We start from the raw sequence: 15,726 nt of genomic DNA on the forward strand, positions 1-15,726 counted from the left end.
ATGTAGGCTACTGTTTCATTAAAGTTTGCTAATGCTTTTGCTATCATTTTAAAATTTTCATATACTTTGAGGTCTACCTTAACTCCATTTTTTGTTATGTTTTCTAGCACACGACATTGAAGAAAGTTAAGTTTGCTAAGAATAAACACATGGTATTATCACAGAAATACCTGTACAACCTTCAGAACCTGTCATCCTCAACATGTCTTCGGGTCCCTCAAACACATAGGCCCACCTTGCTGCAGCTCTTCTCAGAGTCAATAGGCCCCTTCTGAGCTCACCTGCTCCCTATCCTGCAAACTTTCACTAACATCTTGAATTCTTTCCCCTACCTATAATTTGTACTGAGCCCCAGCTGTCAATTTCCAACTGGGTTTTTTTTTCCCCCAAATGGTTATAGTTTTTTGAATTAAAAATAACAGCTTTACTGAGATATAATTCACATACCAAACAACTCTCCATCTTAAAGTGTAAAATCCAATGGTTTTTAGTTTATTCACAGATTTGTGTGAACGACTACTATGATCCATTTTCGAACACTGTCACCGCTGTCAAAGAAAAAGGGAACCCGGGCGCCTGGGTGGCTCAGTTGGTTAAGCGACTGCCTTCGGCTCAGGTCATGATCCTGGAGTCCTGGGATCGAGTCCCACATCAGGCTCCCTGCTCAGCAGGGAGTCTGCTTCTCCCTCTGACCCTCCCCCCTCTCATGCTCTCTCTATCTCATTCTCTCTCTCAAATAAATAAATAAAATCTTAAAAAAAAAAAAAAAAAAAGGGAACCCTGTACCCATTAGCAGTAACTTACCATTACCCTCCAACCTCCGGGCACTCCTCCAAGCCCAGGCAACCTCTAATCCACTTCTGTATCTATAGATCTGCCTATTCTGCATATTTCACATAAATGGATCATATGATACTGTGACTGACCTTTTTCACTTAGCATAATGTTTTCAAGGTTCATCTATGTGGCACCATGCATCCGTACTTCATTTCTTTTTATTGACGGATATATCACATTATACAGATATAGCACATTTTATTTATCCATTCATCAAGTGATGGACACCAATTGTTTTTTTATAAACTCCATTTTTCACTAGTTATCATAGCCTAAAAGGCCCTACACAATCTATTTAGGGTCTTCACGCAAGGACTACAGACCCTTAAATTCAAAGTAATACATAAACACAGAAAAAAATTCCAAATTCATTTTCTCTAACATCTAACTACAATCTGACACCTCCTTCCATTATTAATGTGTGCAATACACCACAGTAGTATTCCCAGTACCTATGTCTTTGTCATCAATCAAAATCCCAGATATATTTTCATATCATATTACAGTTTTGGGAGATAATTTTAAGTATCATTTAAATTCATTATTAGTTCAAAACTTAAGACCTTAGTAGGGCTTCACTCAGATCATGTTATTTAATGCATTAGTAAAAAGTATTTATTTCTTTATCAAGTTTGTTTTATATTTTGATAAGTGTGTTTCAATATAATTGGTTTCTTCTGCAAGTCTGTATTACTTTATGCATTTAAAAACACTATTCTGAAGAGGGGTTCATAGACTTTATTTAGGGTCCATAGCACACAAAAAGTTAAAAACCTCAAATAGGCCTTACCTCTCTGGCCTCTACTCATAACATGGCCCTTATTCTCTATCTCTATGCTTGACCATTCTAGCCTTCCCTCGCTCTGTCAACAAGTTAAGCCTTAGGCACTTGCACTAGCTGGTCCCACTAGCCTCCCCCCAGATCTTAAACAGCTGGCTCCTTATCAATCAAGTTGTGGAACTCAGACAGCAATTCCACAGAGACCATCCTTGACCAAAAGATCGAGTGTCTCCCTGGCCCCAGCCAAGTCACTCTATCATATCAATATATTATACTTCCTTTACTGTACTTATTACTACTTGAAATTCTTGCTCACTGATGTTTATTGTCTGTCTCCCTCTATCCTTCCACTATTGCTGACCCTCCATAAGAACAGGGACATTAACTGTCACATGTACTGTTGTACCTCCTAGAACAATACCTGGAACAAATTAACTATCTGTTGAATGAATGACTTGAAGGAAGGAAGCAAGGGACTGGTGAAGCAATCACTGGTCATTAGTTCTGATACACACAACACTCATCTAGCAAGCATACTAAAGATGACACAAGGAAATAATTGTTAGCTTCCTAAGTGCACCAAAATATGAAATGTCCAAGTAAATCAAATCATTAAATAATTTTTTTTTTTTTAAGATTTTATTTATTGGGGCGCCTGGGTGGCTCAGTCATTAAGCATCTGCCTTCGGCTCGGGTCATGGTCCCAGGATCCTGGGATCGAGCCCCGCATTGGGCTCCCTGCTCCGCGGGAAGCCTGCTTCTCCCACTCCCACTCCCTGTGCTTGTGTTCTCTCTCTCGCTGTGTCTCTCTCTCTACCCGAGCCGAAGGCAGACGCTTAACGACTGAGCCATCCGGGCGCCCCCATTAAATAATTTCTGTAGGAACTCCAATTCACTGCCAGCCACTAAAAGATTTATTGTAACTTCTTGAAGTTGCTGACAGCATACACAAAAATAAACTCGAAATGGATTAAAGCCCTAACTGTGAAACATGAAACCATAAAACTCCTAGAAGAAAACATTGGCAGTAATTTCTTTGACACTGGCTACAGCAACTGTTTTCTAGACATGTCTCCTAAGGCAAGGGAAGCAAAAGCAAAAGTTGACTGGGACTATACCAAAATAAAAAGCTTTTGCAGTGAAGGAAACCATCAACAAAACAAAATGGCAACCTACTAAATGGGAGAATATATTTGCAAATGATATACCCATTAAGGGGTTAATATCCAAAATATATAAAAAGAACTTCTACAACTCAAGACCAAAAAAACAATCCAATTAAAAATGGGCAGAGGACCTGAATAGATATTTTTCCAAAGAAGACATACAAATGGCCAAGAGACACATGAAAAGATGCTCAATATCATTAATCGTCAGGGAAACACAAATCAAAACCACAACAGATTATCACCTTATACCTATTGAATGGCTAGAATAAATAAGACAAGAAGTAACAAATGTTGGTGAGGATGTGGAGAAAAAGGAACCTTTATGCACTGTTGGTGGGAATGTAAACTGGTGTAGCCATTGTGGAAAACAGTATGGAGGCGCCTCAAAAAATTAAAATATAAATACTATATGATCCAGTAATTCCACTACTGGGTATTTTTTACCCAAAGAAAACAAAAACACTAATTTGAAAAGATACATGCACCCTCTGTTTACAGCATTATCTGCAATAGCCAAGATATGGAAGCAACCTAAGTGTCCACTGACAGCTGAATAGAATAAAGAAGATGTGGTACTGGGACGCCTGGGTGGCTCAGCCGGTTAAGCGTCTGCCTTTGGCTTGGGTCATGATCCCAGGGTCCTGAGATCCAGCCCCACATCGGGCTCCTTGCTCAGCGGGGAGCCTGCTTCTCCCTCTGCCTGTCGTTCCCCCTGCTTGTGCTCTCTCACTCTCTGCCAAATAAATAAAATCTTAAAAAAGTTAGGGAAAAAAAATGATGTGGTACGTATGTGTACACACACACACACACACACACAGGATTATCACTCAGTCATTAAAAAAAAAGGATGAGATCCTGCCATTTGTGACAACATGGATGGATCTAGAGGGTATTATGCTAAGTGAAACAAGTCAGACTGAGAAAAACAAATGTATGATTTCACTTATATGTGGAATCTAAAAAACAAAACGAATAAACAAGCAAAAAGCAGAAACAGACCCATAAATACAGAGAACAAACTGGTGGTGCCCAGAGGGGTGGGAGTGGGGAGATGGGTAAAATGGGTGAAGGGGAGTAGGAGATACAGGTGTCCAGTTACGGAATGAATAAATCACAGAGATGAAAGGTACAGCATAGGGAATGTAGGCAATGGTACTGTAATAGTGTTCAGGGTGACAGATGGTGGCTATACTCGTGGTGAGCACAGCATAACATACAGAGTTGCTGAGTTACTACGTTGTATACCTGAAACTCATATATCACTGTGTGTCAACTATACTCAAAAAAAATTTTTTTAAGTTTAAAAAAAAAAAAGAAAATGACTATGAGACTGTCTAATTAAGTTAAATGAGCAAGCAACACTAAAATCAAAACAAACTACAGGCTAGTTCTGGACAGCAGATAGAAGTGCCTCCTTACACATGCCCTACTGACACTAACCTCAGAGCCAAGGCCTGGCACTAGTCACAAGTCTGCTACATCAGACTTGTGTTCATATAGTCCATGACTGAGAACATCAATCTGAAGTCTAAATTAATTATAAAGCTGGCATTAACATTTTATTCTATTAAATATTTTGGTAAATGATAATAAAAAGACATGAGTTTCAATTAACAAAAATTTAAACAACTTATTCTATGCCTACATTTCCTTGACTAATTTTACATAAATTCTTTGTATTAATTTCAACCTCAAAGTTTTATTAAGCATAATTAAACTTTACCTGACCCCTTTAATGTATTTATGAAATGTATTTAAAAGTCCAGGTAAGTGAAAAAATGAGGACAAGATACTGCTAATCAAAGTTTAAGTGTTCACACAAATATGAGGCTGGAGCCAACAAATTCCCAAATTAAACGAAGAAGCCAACAGAAGTAGAAGTGCAGGTGAATCATGGTAAAATGGCTAAGTAATTAAATCACTCTGAATGATGACCCTGGGTGCAAGGTCATCTCTGCTCTTCCTTCCCTGCTGTCAGCCACTCTGCAGTATGGCCTCTCATCCTTCCTCATGGCCACCACCTGCTTCCTTCACTCACCCTCTCTTGTCTGTTTCTCTAGCCACCGTCACCCCTCTTCTTAAGTACAACCACTTGTCTCGGTTCCCCCATTTGCTAGTAATACTTTCTCTGACACCACCCCTCATTTTCCTTTATTACGACTGTCATTTTGACAAAAGAGTACTTTTCTCTTCTACAATGACTTTTTCTTCTGATTCCACTGATTATTTATGAGTATCATTTTACACCTGTGCTAGTAGTCCTTGGGAGATAACAGAAAACATATCCGTCTCTGCCCCCAGTTCCTGGCACAGAGCTCCTATAAACTCTTGTAATTTCCCAAGTGTTAAGAGCACTAGGAGCATCTCTTGTTCTAAAAGGGTGATTCTACGGGGTGCCTGCCTGGTGCCTAGATGAAGAGACACACGCTTTACCAGGCGTCCCTAAAGAAATTTTCTTATAAATCTTGTGACTGGAGGGGCGCCTGGGTGGCTCAGGCAGTTAAGCATCTGCCTTCAGCTCAGGTCATGATCTCAGGCTCCTGGGATGGAGCCCCACATTGGGCTCCCTGCTCAACGGGGAGCCTGTTTCTCCCCTTCCTTCTGCCTGCCGCTCCCCCTGCTTGTGCTGTGTGTCAAATGAATGGATAAAATCTTAAAAAAAAAAAATCTTTTGACTAGAACTGGAAATGAGTACAACCTTCTTGGAAAAGTAATTTGTCAGTAAATAATTACTTGCTGTTAAAATGCAGACAAGGCCCCTCTGGTCCTACAGGTCAGAGAAAGCAATTAATGTGTTCTGAACTGAAGAAGAAATGACATGATCAGATGAGCTAGGAAACATTACTATGAATTCACTGAGGAGGATGCACAGACCAGGGGAGGGAAAATAACAAATGTGAGGTTTTTAAGAAGAAATTAAACAGAAACATGAATAATTGGATATGGGAAGAGGGAAAAGTTATGTGCCTCAGTGTGATGGCTGTTAGAATCAAATTTACCAATAAAATAATCTAGATAGGGGCGCCTGTGTGGCTCAGTCGTTAAGCGTCTGCCTTCGGCTCAGGTCATGGTCCCAGGATCCTGGGATCGAGCCCCACATCAGGCTCCCTGCTCGGTGGGAAGCCTGCTTCTCCCTCTCCCACCCTCCCTGCTTGTGTTCCCTCTCTCACTGTGTCTCTGTCAAATAAATAAACAAAATCTTAAAAAAAAAAAAAACAAAAACTAGATATTTAGAGGAGTTGTTTTAAGCACTATCAGAAATTTACCCTAAATGCACAATACCATTATTCTAGGTTTTGTCTCAACTTTTTAATTTTAAAAGCTACAAGGGGGCTCTACAACTGGGGACGCTTGCAGCTCTCAGCGCCGGGCCCAGCTTCCTTCAAAATGTCTAGTATTCACAAAATTCTCTACAAGTTCAGCTTGGAGGGTGATCACTCCATGCCCCCAAGTGCATATGGGCTGGTCAAAGCATACACCAATTTTGATGCTGAGCATGATGCTCTGAACATTGAAACAGCCATCAAGACCAAAGATGTGGATGAGGTCACCATTGTCAACATTTTGACCAACCGCAGCAATGAACAGAGACAGGATGTTGCCTTTGCCTACCAGAGAAGGACCAAAAAGGAACTTGCATCAGCACTGAAGTCAGCCTTGTCTGGACACCTGGAGACCGTGATTTTGGGCCTATTGAAAACACCTGCTCAGTATGATGCTTCTGAGCTGAAAGCCTCCATGAAGGGACTGGGGACTGATGAGGACTCCCTAACTGAGATCATCTGCTCAAGGACCAACCAAGAGCTTCAGGAAATTAAGAGAGTCTACAAAGAAATGTGTAAGACTCATCTGGAGAGGGACATCGTGTCTGACACATCTGGTGACTTCCTCAAGCTGAAGGCTGCCTGTGAAAAGGGTAGAAGAGCAGAGGATGGCTCTGTCATTGATTATGAACTGATTGACCAAGATGCCTGGGATCTCTATGATGCTGGAGTGAAGAGGAAAGGAACTGATGTGCCCAAGTGGATCAACATCATGACTGAGTGGAGTATCTGATAGGTACAAGAGCTACAGCCCTTATGACATGCTGGAGAGCATCAAGGAGGTCAAAGGAGACCTGGAAAACGCTTTCCTGAACCTTGTCCCATGCATTCAGAACAAGCCACTGTATTTTGCTGACCGACTGTATGACTCCATGAAAGGCAAGGGGACTCGCAATAAAGTCCTGATTAGAATCATGGTCTCTCTCAGTGAAGTGGACATGTTGAAAATTAGGTCTGAATTCAAGAGAGAGTACAAGTCCCTGTACTACACTCAGCAAGACACGAAGGTGGACTATCAGAAGTGCTGCGGTACCTGTGTGGTGGGGATGACTGAGGCCAACGACAGATGAGCATCCAGGAGTGGTGCTCCTTTGTTTCCAGCTAACGGTTCTAGAAAATAGCCCTGTGAGGATGACATTAGCATCGCCCTCCCCATCCTTATTTCAGTTGCTTAAGCATTGCCGCCTCTCGTGTCTAGTCTCTCCTTTTAGCCAAAGAAATGAACATTCCAAGAGTTGGGAGTGAAATCTATGATGTGAAACACTTTGCCTCTTGTGTACTGTGTCATAAACCGATGAATAAACTGAATTTTTACTTTAAAAAAAATTAAAAATGAAGAAAAGAAGCTACAAGGGATAAGGGAAGCCAAGTATATTTTTTAAATAACGACTTCTTAGAGGAGGAAGATGATTTAGAGTAAACCTTCCATTACTCAATGCAAGTCTGCTTTCTAAGCCGCTGCTGCCCTCTGCTGTCTCTGAACTTATTTTTATTTATTTTTTTCAGGAATAACGTTAATGTAACTTTAAACCTAGACTTAATCAAAAACCAAAAACACCGTAAGATAGGAGAACATAATCTGAAGCAATATACTAATACACACAAAAAAATTTTTTTTGAGCGAGTGCATATGGGCACGAGGGGCAGAGGTAGAGGGAGAGGACAACCTCAAGGTGGCTCCACACTCAGCACGTAGCTGGCTTCGAGCTGGATCTCACGACCCTGAGATCATGACCTAAGCCAAAACCAAGAGTTGGACACCTAACCAGCTGAGCCACCCAAACATCCCTAGAAATAATTTTTTTATATCTTTTTTTGTTTTCTTTTAATGATTTTGTTTGTAAGCAATCTCTGCACCCAACATGGGGCTCAAACTCACAACCCTGAGATCAAGAGTCGCATGCTCCACTGACTGAGCCAGCCAGGAGCCTCCATTCTGTTGTTTTTTAAGACAAAATTCAGAACAGTTAAGTTCCTAATGACTTGGACACACCTGGACTCTTCAGTGTTTCTTTTTTAAGATTTTAATTATTTATTTGAGAGAGAGAGAAAGGGTGAGCGAGAGAGACTGCACAAGCAGGGGAGGCGCAGAGGGAGAGGAAGAAGCAGGCTCCCCGCTGAGCAGGGAGCCAGATGTAGGACTTGATTCCAGGACCCTGGGATCACGACTTGAGCCAAAGGCAGACGCTTAACCGACTGAGCCACCCATGCACCTCCTCCAAAGTTTCTTACAGAAAGAAAAGAACATAGCTCTTAGCACCACAACACCTGGAACAGTCTTCCTCCTCTAACATTCTCTAGGCTGGGTAACTTCAAACACTGTAGGGCAAACATCAGTTGCCAAACTGATAATGTGAAGCTTTTGATTTAGATAATGTTATGTTCTCTCACAGGTGTATATAACTTAAGCATAACCCCCCAAAACACCATAAGATAGGAGAAATTAATGACCTGTTGCAAAACTCTTGAGTACACTGAGCCACACATATGCAGGAGGAAGAGAGCCAAGCTACTCTTAAGCCCAATTCCTAACTTCTGTGCTTATTCCAGGGAATGAGAAAGATTCCCCAAAGAATGTGTACAACTGTATTTTTTTACCTTTTCTCTTTGGGGGAGGGGGGTTTTACATATGCTTTTGAATATCTGATGAAAGTTACAGATCTTTTCCCAGAAAAAATACACATACACAGAATCTTGTATAAAATGTAAAGACCCTTCTAAGAACTCATTCAAAAATCCTAGCTTTGGGGCGCCTGGGTGGCTCAGTCAGTTAAGTGTCTGCCTATGGCTCAGGTCATGATCTCCTGGGATCGAGCCCCACATCGGGCTCTCCGCTCAGTGGCAAGTCTGCTTCTCCCTCTCTCTCTCTGTGATCTCTCTTGCTTTCGCTCTCTAAATAAGTATCTTTGTATTTTATTTATTTGACAGAAAGACAGCAGGAGAGCACAAGAGGGGGAGCGGCAGACAGAGAGGGAGAAGCAGGCTCCCTGCTGAGCAGGAAATCTGATGCAGGGCTTGATCCCAAGACCCTGGGATCATGACCTGAGCCGAAGCAGTCGCTTAACCAACGAAGCCACCCAGGTGCCCCAATAAATAAAATCTTTAAAAAAAATTCTAGCTTTAAGTTACTGGTTCTGAATGAAAAAAGGGCCAAACAGAACCAGGGTGGAGGACTCTTAAGGGGAAAGCAAACTATAAAAGGATCCAGCAATTCTATGGGGCGCCTGGGTGGCTCAGTCGTTAAACGTCTGCCTTCGGCTCAGGTCATGATCCCAGGGTCCTGGGATCGAGCCCCGCATCGGGCTCCCTGCTCCGCAGGAAGCCTGTTTCTCCCTCTCCCACTCCCCCTGCTTGTGTTCCCTCTCTCGCTGTGTCTCCCTCTGTCAAATAAATAAATAAAATCTTAAAAAAAAAAAAAAAAAAAAAGGATCCAGCAATTCTACTTCCTGGTATGTATCTAAAAGAAAGAAAATCACTATCTCAAAGCGATATCCGCACTCCCTTGTTCAATGCAGTATACTTACAACTGCCAAGATATGGAAACAACCTAAGCGTCCATCGATGGATAAATGGATAAAGAAAATGTGGTGTATATATACAATGGAATATTACTCAGCCATAAAAAAGAAGGAAATCCTGCCATTTGTGACAACATGGTGGACCCTGAGGGTATTATGCTAAGTGAATTAAGTCAGGCAGAGAAAGGCACTTATGACCTCGCTTAAATGTGGAATCTAATAAAATTAATCTCACAGAAATAGAAAAGAATGGTGTTCGCCAGCAGCGGGGGGGGGGGGGGGGGGGGGGGAATGGAGGAAGGTGGTCAAAAGGTACAAACTTCCAGCTGTAAGATTTAAGTTCTGAGGATGTAATGTATAGCATGGTGACTTATAGTCAAAAATACTGTATTGTGTATTTGAAAGCTGCTAAGAGATTAGATCTTTAAAGTTCTCAACACAAGAAAAAAAGCTCTGTGAGGTGACAGATGTTAACTGAGCTCATTGTAATTATTTCACAATACATACATATTTCAAATCATGGTGCACACCTAAACCTACACTATGTTATATGTTAGTTATAGCTCAATAAAACTGGAAGGAAAAAAACCGTCAAACTCAGCAGTGAAAGCTGGTAAGATAATGACTAGACCATGTTTGCTGGATTTAGCAACAAGTAACTTAGCAAATGCCATTTCAGTACTGTGGTCAGGGGTGGAAGGCAATTGAGCAAATGGAAGGTGGAAATGTAGGCTTTCTAAAACCTTGGCTGGGAACAGAAAGTGAAAAAGAGATGTAGGTACTAGAGGACACAGGAACAAGGATGCTTTTTTTTTCCTGTGGGAAAGAAGAGATATAGGAGAGAAAAGGTTCAAAACAGCTGATATAAGTGGCTAAGAGTGAATTAATTATTTAGAATCCTATCTCTGTGATAATCTGATATTATAGCCCTGCTACTGGTTAATCCCCTTGTGCTCCCAGTTAATCCTGTTGAAATGGAGCCATAGGATATGGAATCAGAAAAGCACAGCAGTAAAAGATCTTCCTTTACTAGATGAGGAAATTGAAGCACAGGGAGGGTAAATGGCAGCCTAAGCTACACTAGAGAAATGTGGGCACAGGGAAGATTTAAGACCCATTTTCTTTAATTCCACTTTGGTGGAACAAAATGCAAGGGCTTTTAAGTGTCATCAGTCTAGGGGCGCCTGGGTGGCTCAGATGGTTAAGCATCTGCCTTCGGCTCAGGTCATGATCCCAGGGTCCTGGGATCGAGCCCTGCATCAGGCTCCCTGCTTGGCGGGGAGCCTGCTTCTCCCTCACCCTCCTACTGTTCCCCCAGCTTGTGCTCTCTTGCTCTCTCTGTCAAATAAATAAATAAAATCTTAAAAAAAAAAAAAAAGACTTTCTTTAAAAAAAAGTATCATCAGTCTAAAGAGGAGCCTTGGCTAGAATGGGAATACTCTTTATACAGTGGTACTTTAAGATAAGTGCTTAAGATATCTTCCACACGTGGCGAGATAATTAAGGGAAAAGGTTACCATAAAATTAAAATTAAAGCTATGCTTATTTTGGGGCTCCTGGGTGGCTCAGTCGGTTAAGCGTCTGCCTTCAGCTCAGGTCATGGTCCCAGGGTCCTGGGATCGAGCCCCACATCGAGCTCCCTGCTCGGTGGGAAGCCTGCTTCTCCCTCTCCCACTCCCCCAGCTTGTGTTCCCTCTCTCGCTCTGTCTCTCTCTGTCAAATAAATAAATAAAATCTTAAAAAAAAAAAATCTATGCTTATTTTTTATCTTGTCAGTATAGAGTTGAGTTTAAGTCTGTCTGCAGAGAAAGCTTTCTCATAATACTGAAAGGTTTAACAGTTCTAAGGGATGGTGATTTTTAACTCTGAAACTTAAAATGCTTTACGTATTACGTATATAACTTCGTAAGTTTCTACAACAAATAATTTAGTACTTACGTTCACTTAAAAGTTAAAAACTACACTTGTAAGGGCAAGCTGATTTTATCCACCAATACTGTATTGATTAATATGTGACTTTGCACACTTCATTCTGGTAACTTCATTCTGATGTCAACTGTTAGAGATCATCAAGACCCTTTGTCTTGGGATGCCTGGGTGGCTAGCCTGGTTAAGCAGCTGCCTTCGGCTTGGGTCATGATCTGAGTCCTGGGATCAAGCCCCACAGGGAGCCTGCTTCTCCCTCTCCTCCCAACTTGTGCTCTCTGTCACGTTCTCTCTCTCAAATAAAATCTTAAAAAAAAAAAAAAAAAAAAAGACCCTTTGTCTTAACTTTTTTTTTTTTTTTTTTTTTTTAAAGATTTTTTATTTATTTATTTGACAGAGAGAGACACAGCGAGAGAGGGAACACAAGCAGGGGGAGTGGGAGAAGGAGAAGCAGGCTTCCTGCCAAGCAAGGAGCCCGATGCGGGGCTTGATCCCAGGACCCCGGGATCATGACCTGAGCCGAAGGCAGACGCTTAACGACTGAGCCACCCAGGCGCCCCTTAACTTTCTTTTATAGGTGTGCTGGAAAGGTTCACTCCAGCAGGCCTGGAATTAGCTTAAAGTTCCTTTATGGCAATGATCCCTGGTCAAGGCATGTTGTTTTGTAATCATGGATCTGAGGATAATCAGGGTGGTTTGTTCAGCTTGTCAGCACTGTTTCTGATTGATAATTTGCACCTGGTTTCAGCGAGGCCTTCCAGTGCCAGAGGGTTCTCCTATAGAGGCTGGTTACAGAACAGGAATATGCCCAGCAAAACTTAAGAAAGTCCAGCAAGACTCCATTTTAAGCTCCCTAGTTCCAAGGTGTTCTGCACACATTGGTGGTCCCTGATGTGAGAGAAAGTGCACCTCACCAAGGACCTTTCAAAAGGAAGGACAAGGGGCGCCTGGATGGCTCAGTGGGGTTAAACATCTGCCTTCAGCTCAGGTCATGATCTCAGGTCCTGGGATCGGGCCCCGCATGGGGCTTCCTGCTCGGCAGGGAGTCTGCTTCTCCCTCTCCCTCTGCTCCCCACCCAGCTTGTGCTCTTTTGCTCGCTCTCTCAAATAAATAAAATCTTAAAAAAAAAAAAAAAAAAAAAAAGGAAGGACAATAGGAGCCTGCCCCTGACCTCCCTGGGCCCCTGACGTGAGACTGGCTGTGACGCATTATCCTTCCCCTGGTGCTACTCCTAGACTGTACCCTTTTCCTTTAATAAACTATAGATTTGAAAGCAATGTCATTTTGGGTCCTGTGAGTCTTTAGCAATTGAACTCTGGTCAACCGCCACTGCTAGTGCAATAAATCCAGTTACCCTAAAATTCACTTCTAAAAAGCAAAAATTTGGGGCGCCTGGGTGGCTCAGTTGGTTGTTAAGTGTCTGCCTTCAGCCCAGGTCATAATCCCAGGGTCGTGGGATCAAGCCCCACGTTGGGCTCCCTGCTCAGCGGGTAGCCTGCTTCTCCCCCTGCTCATGAGCGAGTGTGCTCGCTCTATCAAATAAATAAATAAATAAATAAATCTTAAAAATAAAATAATAAAAAAATAAAAAGCAAAAATTCTAAGTTGTCTCATGATTCCTGACTTCTGCAATGTAGCTATAGGTCAATACTAACCTGTTATTAGAAAAACTTAAGAGTTACCAGACCCAACTTTATAAGGACAGCACATGTGCTAAGTATATTGAGAGTAAAGGAAAACAAAAACAAAATCATTGTTACCTTCGTATTTTTCCAGAGCCCGAATAACATTAGGAAGTTGATTTATACCCTGATAGAGTCGGTAACAATCTTGTAAGTTTGCTGCTTGTCTCTGAAATTTCTTGGCAAGTCGGTTAAGATCTGGGAATCGACGAAGTAAATCTTCTTGTAAACTCTGCCTCAATTCTGCATCTTCTACAAAAGCTTCCACTAAATTCAGTCTGAAATAAATTGCACTGGTATTAATCTTAAATATTTTGGTATAAAATTAAAATCTGTCTACTAGGTACATAAGAATCAACTAAATGAACTCAAAAATTCTACGCAGGAAGCTTGACTCTATCCTTAAATGTCAGCTTCTTAGAGAGGATGGAAAGCTCCATGATACTGTGATGTAAGCACTTTCTGATTAGTTAATAACCAAACTAACGTTAAGTAGTATCAGAAGATACTAATATATACCCAATTTCATTTGCCTTTCATCAAATTGCCTTTTCTTAAATAGAAGAATTTCATTATTGGAACACTGCTGTTACTGACACATTAGTGCACATGTAAACAATGATCTTCAATAAAACCATTACAATTCAAGAATGTTGCCAAATCCAATACTTATTCTATCAGAAGTTCTTATAAATTTTCAGAATGCATTCTAAAATTACCTTATGACAGTACAAAGCCAAAAATTTCTAATTAAAAAACTGAAGTAAGTTTATTGCTTCCCCTAAATCAATATATAAAATCTTGGCCTGTTCGAAGAACTATAAAACATGCAGCTCATATTGCTTTTGCAATTTATTGGAATCCATAGCTTTCCATTTCCTTCCTTGTAACTCACCGCAAGAAATGTTTTGGGGGGAGGGGAGGGGAAAAAAAGAAATGTTTTTACATCATGACCCAGCACATGCATGCACAGATATTGTAGGAGGCATGATATGCCACCTCAAAACGTGCCAGTTTAGAGTCCTTAAGGACTATTTTGAGCTGACAACAATTAAGAAGCAAAAAGAAAAGCCCTCTGCCTTCTCCCTTATTTGCCCAAAAGCAGGACATAAATTTACAAATGTCCTCTCCCTTCTCTCTTTACCAGAAAGGACAAAAGTTAACCACAACATTAGACCCTTATCAGCCTGGAAATGGTACCAGAGGAATCTACATAACAAATTTTAGCCTTTATCTCTCATTAGCTTCCCATAATTTGCAGCCCTAGGAACTCAAAATCCTTCTCCCTTGTCTCTTCTCCGAAAATTTATTGTTCCTTTGCTAAGATGCTATATATGCCCAAGTTCTCATCAACCCTGGAGTTACTCATCTGAGTGCTCCAGTGTAAAAGCATAAACTTGTTTTTCTCTTGTTAATCTGTCTTTTGTCAGTCTAATTTATAGGGCCTCAGCCAGGGAACTTACAAGGGTAGTAGAAAAAAAGAAATTTTCCTTCCCTACAATATATAATTAAAATAGGCTACACAAACAATACTTACTACTCTTACTATATGTAATGTACTGTTATTTTTCTTTCATATTTAACTCATCCAAAAATGCTAGTTTTCACCCACTACACTAATTTCATAACTCACTACTGGGTCACAACTTGCAATGTGAAAAGCTGTATTATAGATCCTACTGCAGTAACATATATATAGATGAAAGGTAAATTTTAGTAATCAAAGGTACGGTGGGGGCGCCTGGCTGGCTGCCTCAGTTGGTAGAGCATGCAACTCTTATTAATCTTGGGGTCGTGAGTTCGAGCCACACGTTGGGTGAGGAGCCTACTTTAAAAAAGGCGGGGGGCAAGGAAAATCACAACGGGCATAGCAAATGGTCCTAGGTTCAGAAGGCTATGAATAAGCAACCATTTCCTTCTATTTGTAAATTAGAAGAGCAGTAAATTAACCCTTGAATTACACAAGGACAGAGAAAGGAAACAAATCAGCTTTCTAAGTTTCTTAACTATTCACTGATCTCTCCAACAGCATTTATAATTCCTCCATCATCAAAATGTTCATCCAGCATATTATATGAGGGGAAAATTATGCTGCCCCCTAAGCAAGATTTCTGAACCTTGACAATACTGACATTTAGGCTAGACAATTCCTTGTCATGAGGGGCTCTTCTGAGCTCTTTAACAACTTCCCTGAGTTCTACACTTGACACTCTGGTGACAACCCAAAATGTCTCCAGGCACTGCTATACGTCCCCTTGCCTCAGGTTGAGAACCACCAGCTTAAAGAAACTTGAATCACTTTTTAAAAGATGAAAAGGGAAAAATAACTAAAATCCTATAGATATGTCAAGGTAATATCTAGGCAGCTGACAGCAGATACGCACTATGGCAAATGCCAAATTAGTGGGGGGGGGTCCTGCTACCAAGCTGGTATTATACTGTGTACCAGTCCCTGTGGCTATGAACAAACTTCTAGAACACTTCAGGCA

The 15,726-nt window shown here is 41.1% G+C and overlaps 1 protein-coding gene and 1 pseudogene across 3 annotated transcripts in view; one reads left to right on the top strand and one right to left on the bottom strand.

The window, feature by feature from the left end:
* The window catches only part of MSH2 (mutS homolog 2), a 222,312-nt gene that overhangs the window by 174,067 nt on the left and 32,519 nt on the right, over window positions 1–15,726 (bottom strand). For all 3 annotated transcript variants that reach the window (XM_032411027.1, XM_032411025.1, XM_032411028.1), the window contains exon 7: window positions 13,316–13,515. In XM_032411027.1, coding sequence (XP_032266918.1) covers window positions 13,316–13,515 — 200 coding nt within the window. The remainder of the gene's footprint in view (window positions 1–13,315; window positions 13,516–15,726) is intronic.
* On the top strand, window positions 6,127–7,479 carry LOC116636320 (annotated as a pseudogene).

Source organism: Phoca vitulina, unplaced genomic scaffold (genome assembly GCF_004348235.1).
Source record: "Phoca vitulina isolate PV1807 unplaced genomic scaffold, GSC_HSeal_1.0 scaffold12, whole genome shotgun sequence".
Classification (NCBI taxonomy): domain Eukaryota; kingdom Metazoa; phylum Chordata; class Mammalia; order Carnivora; family Phocidae; genus Phoca; species Phoca vitulina.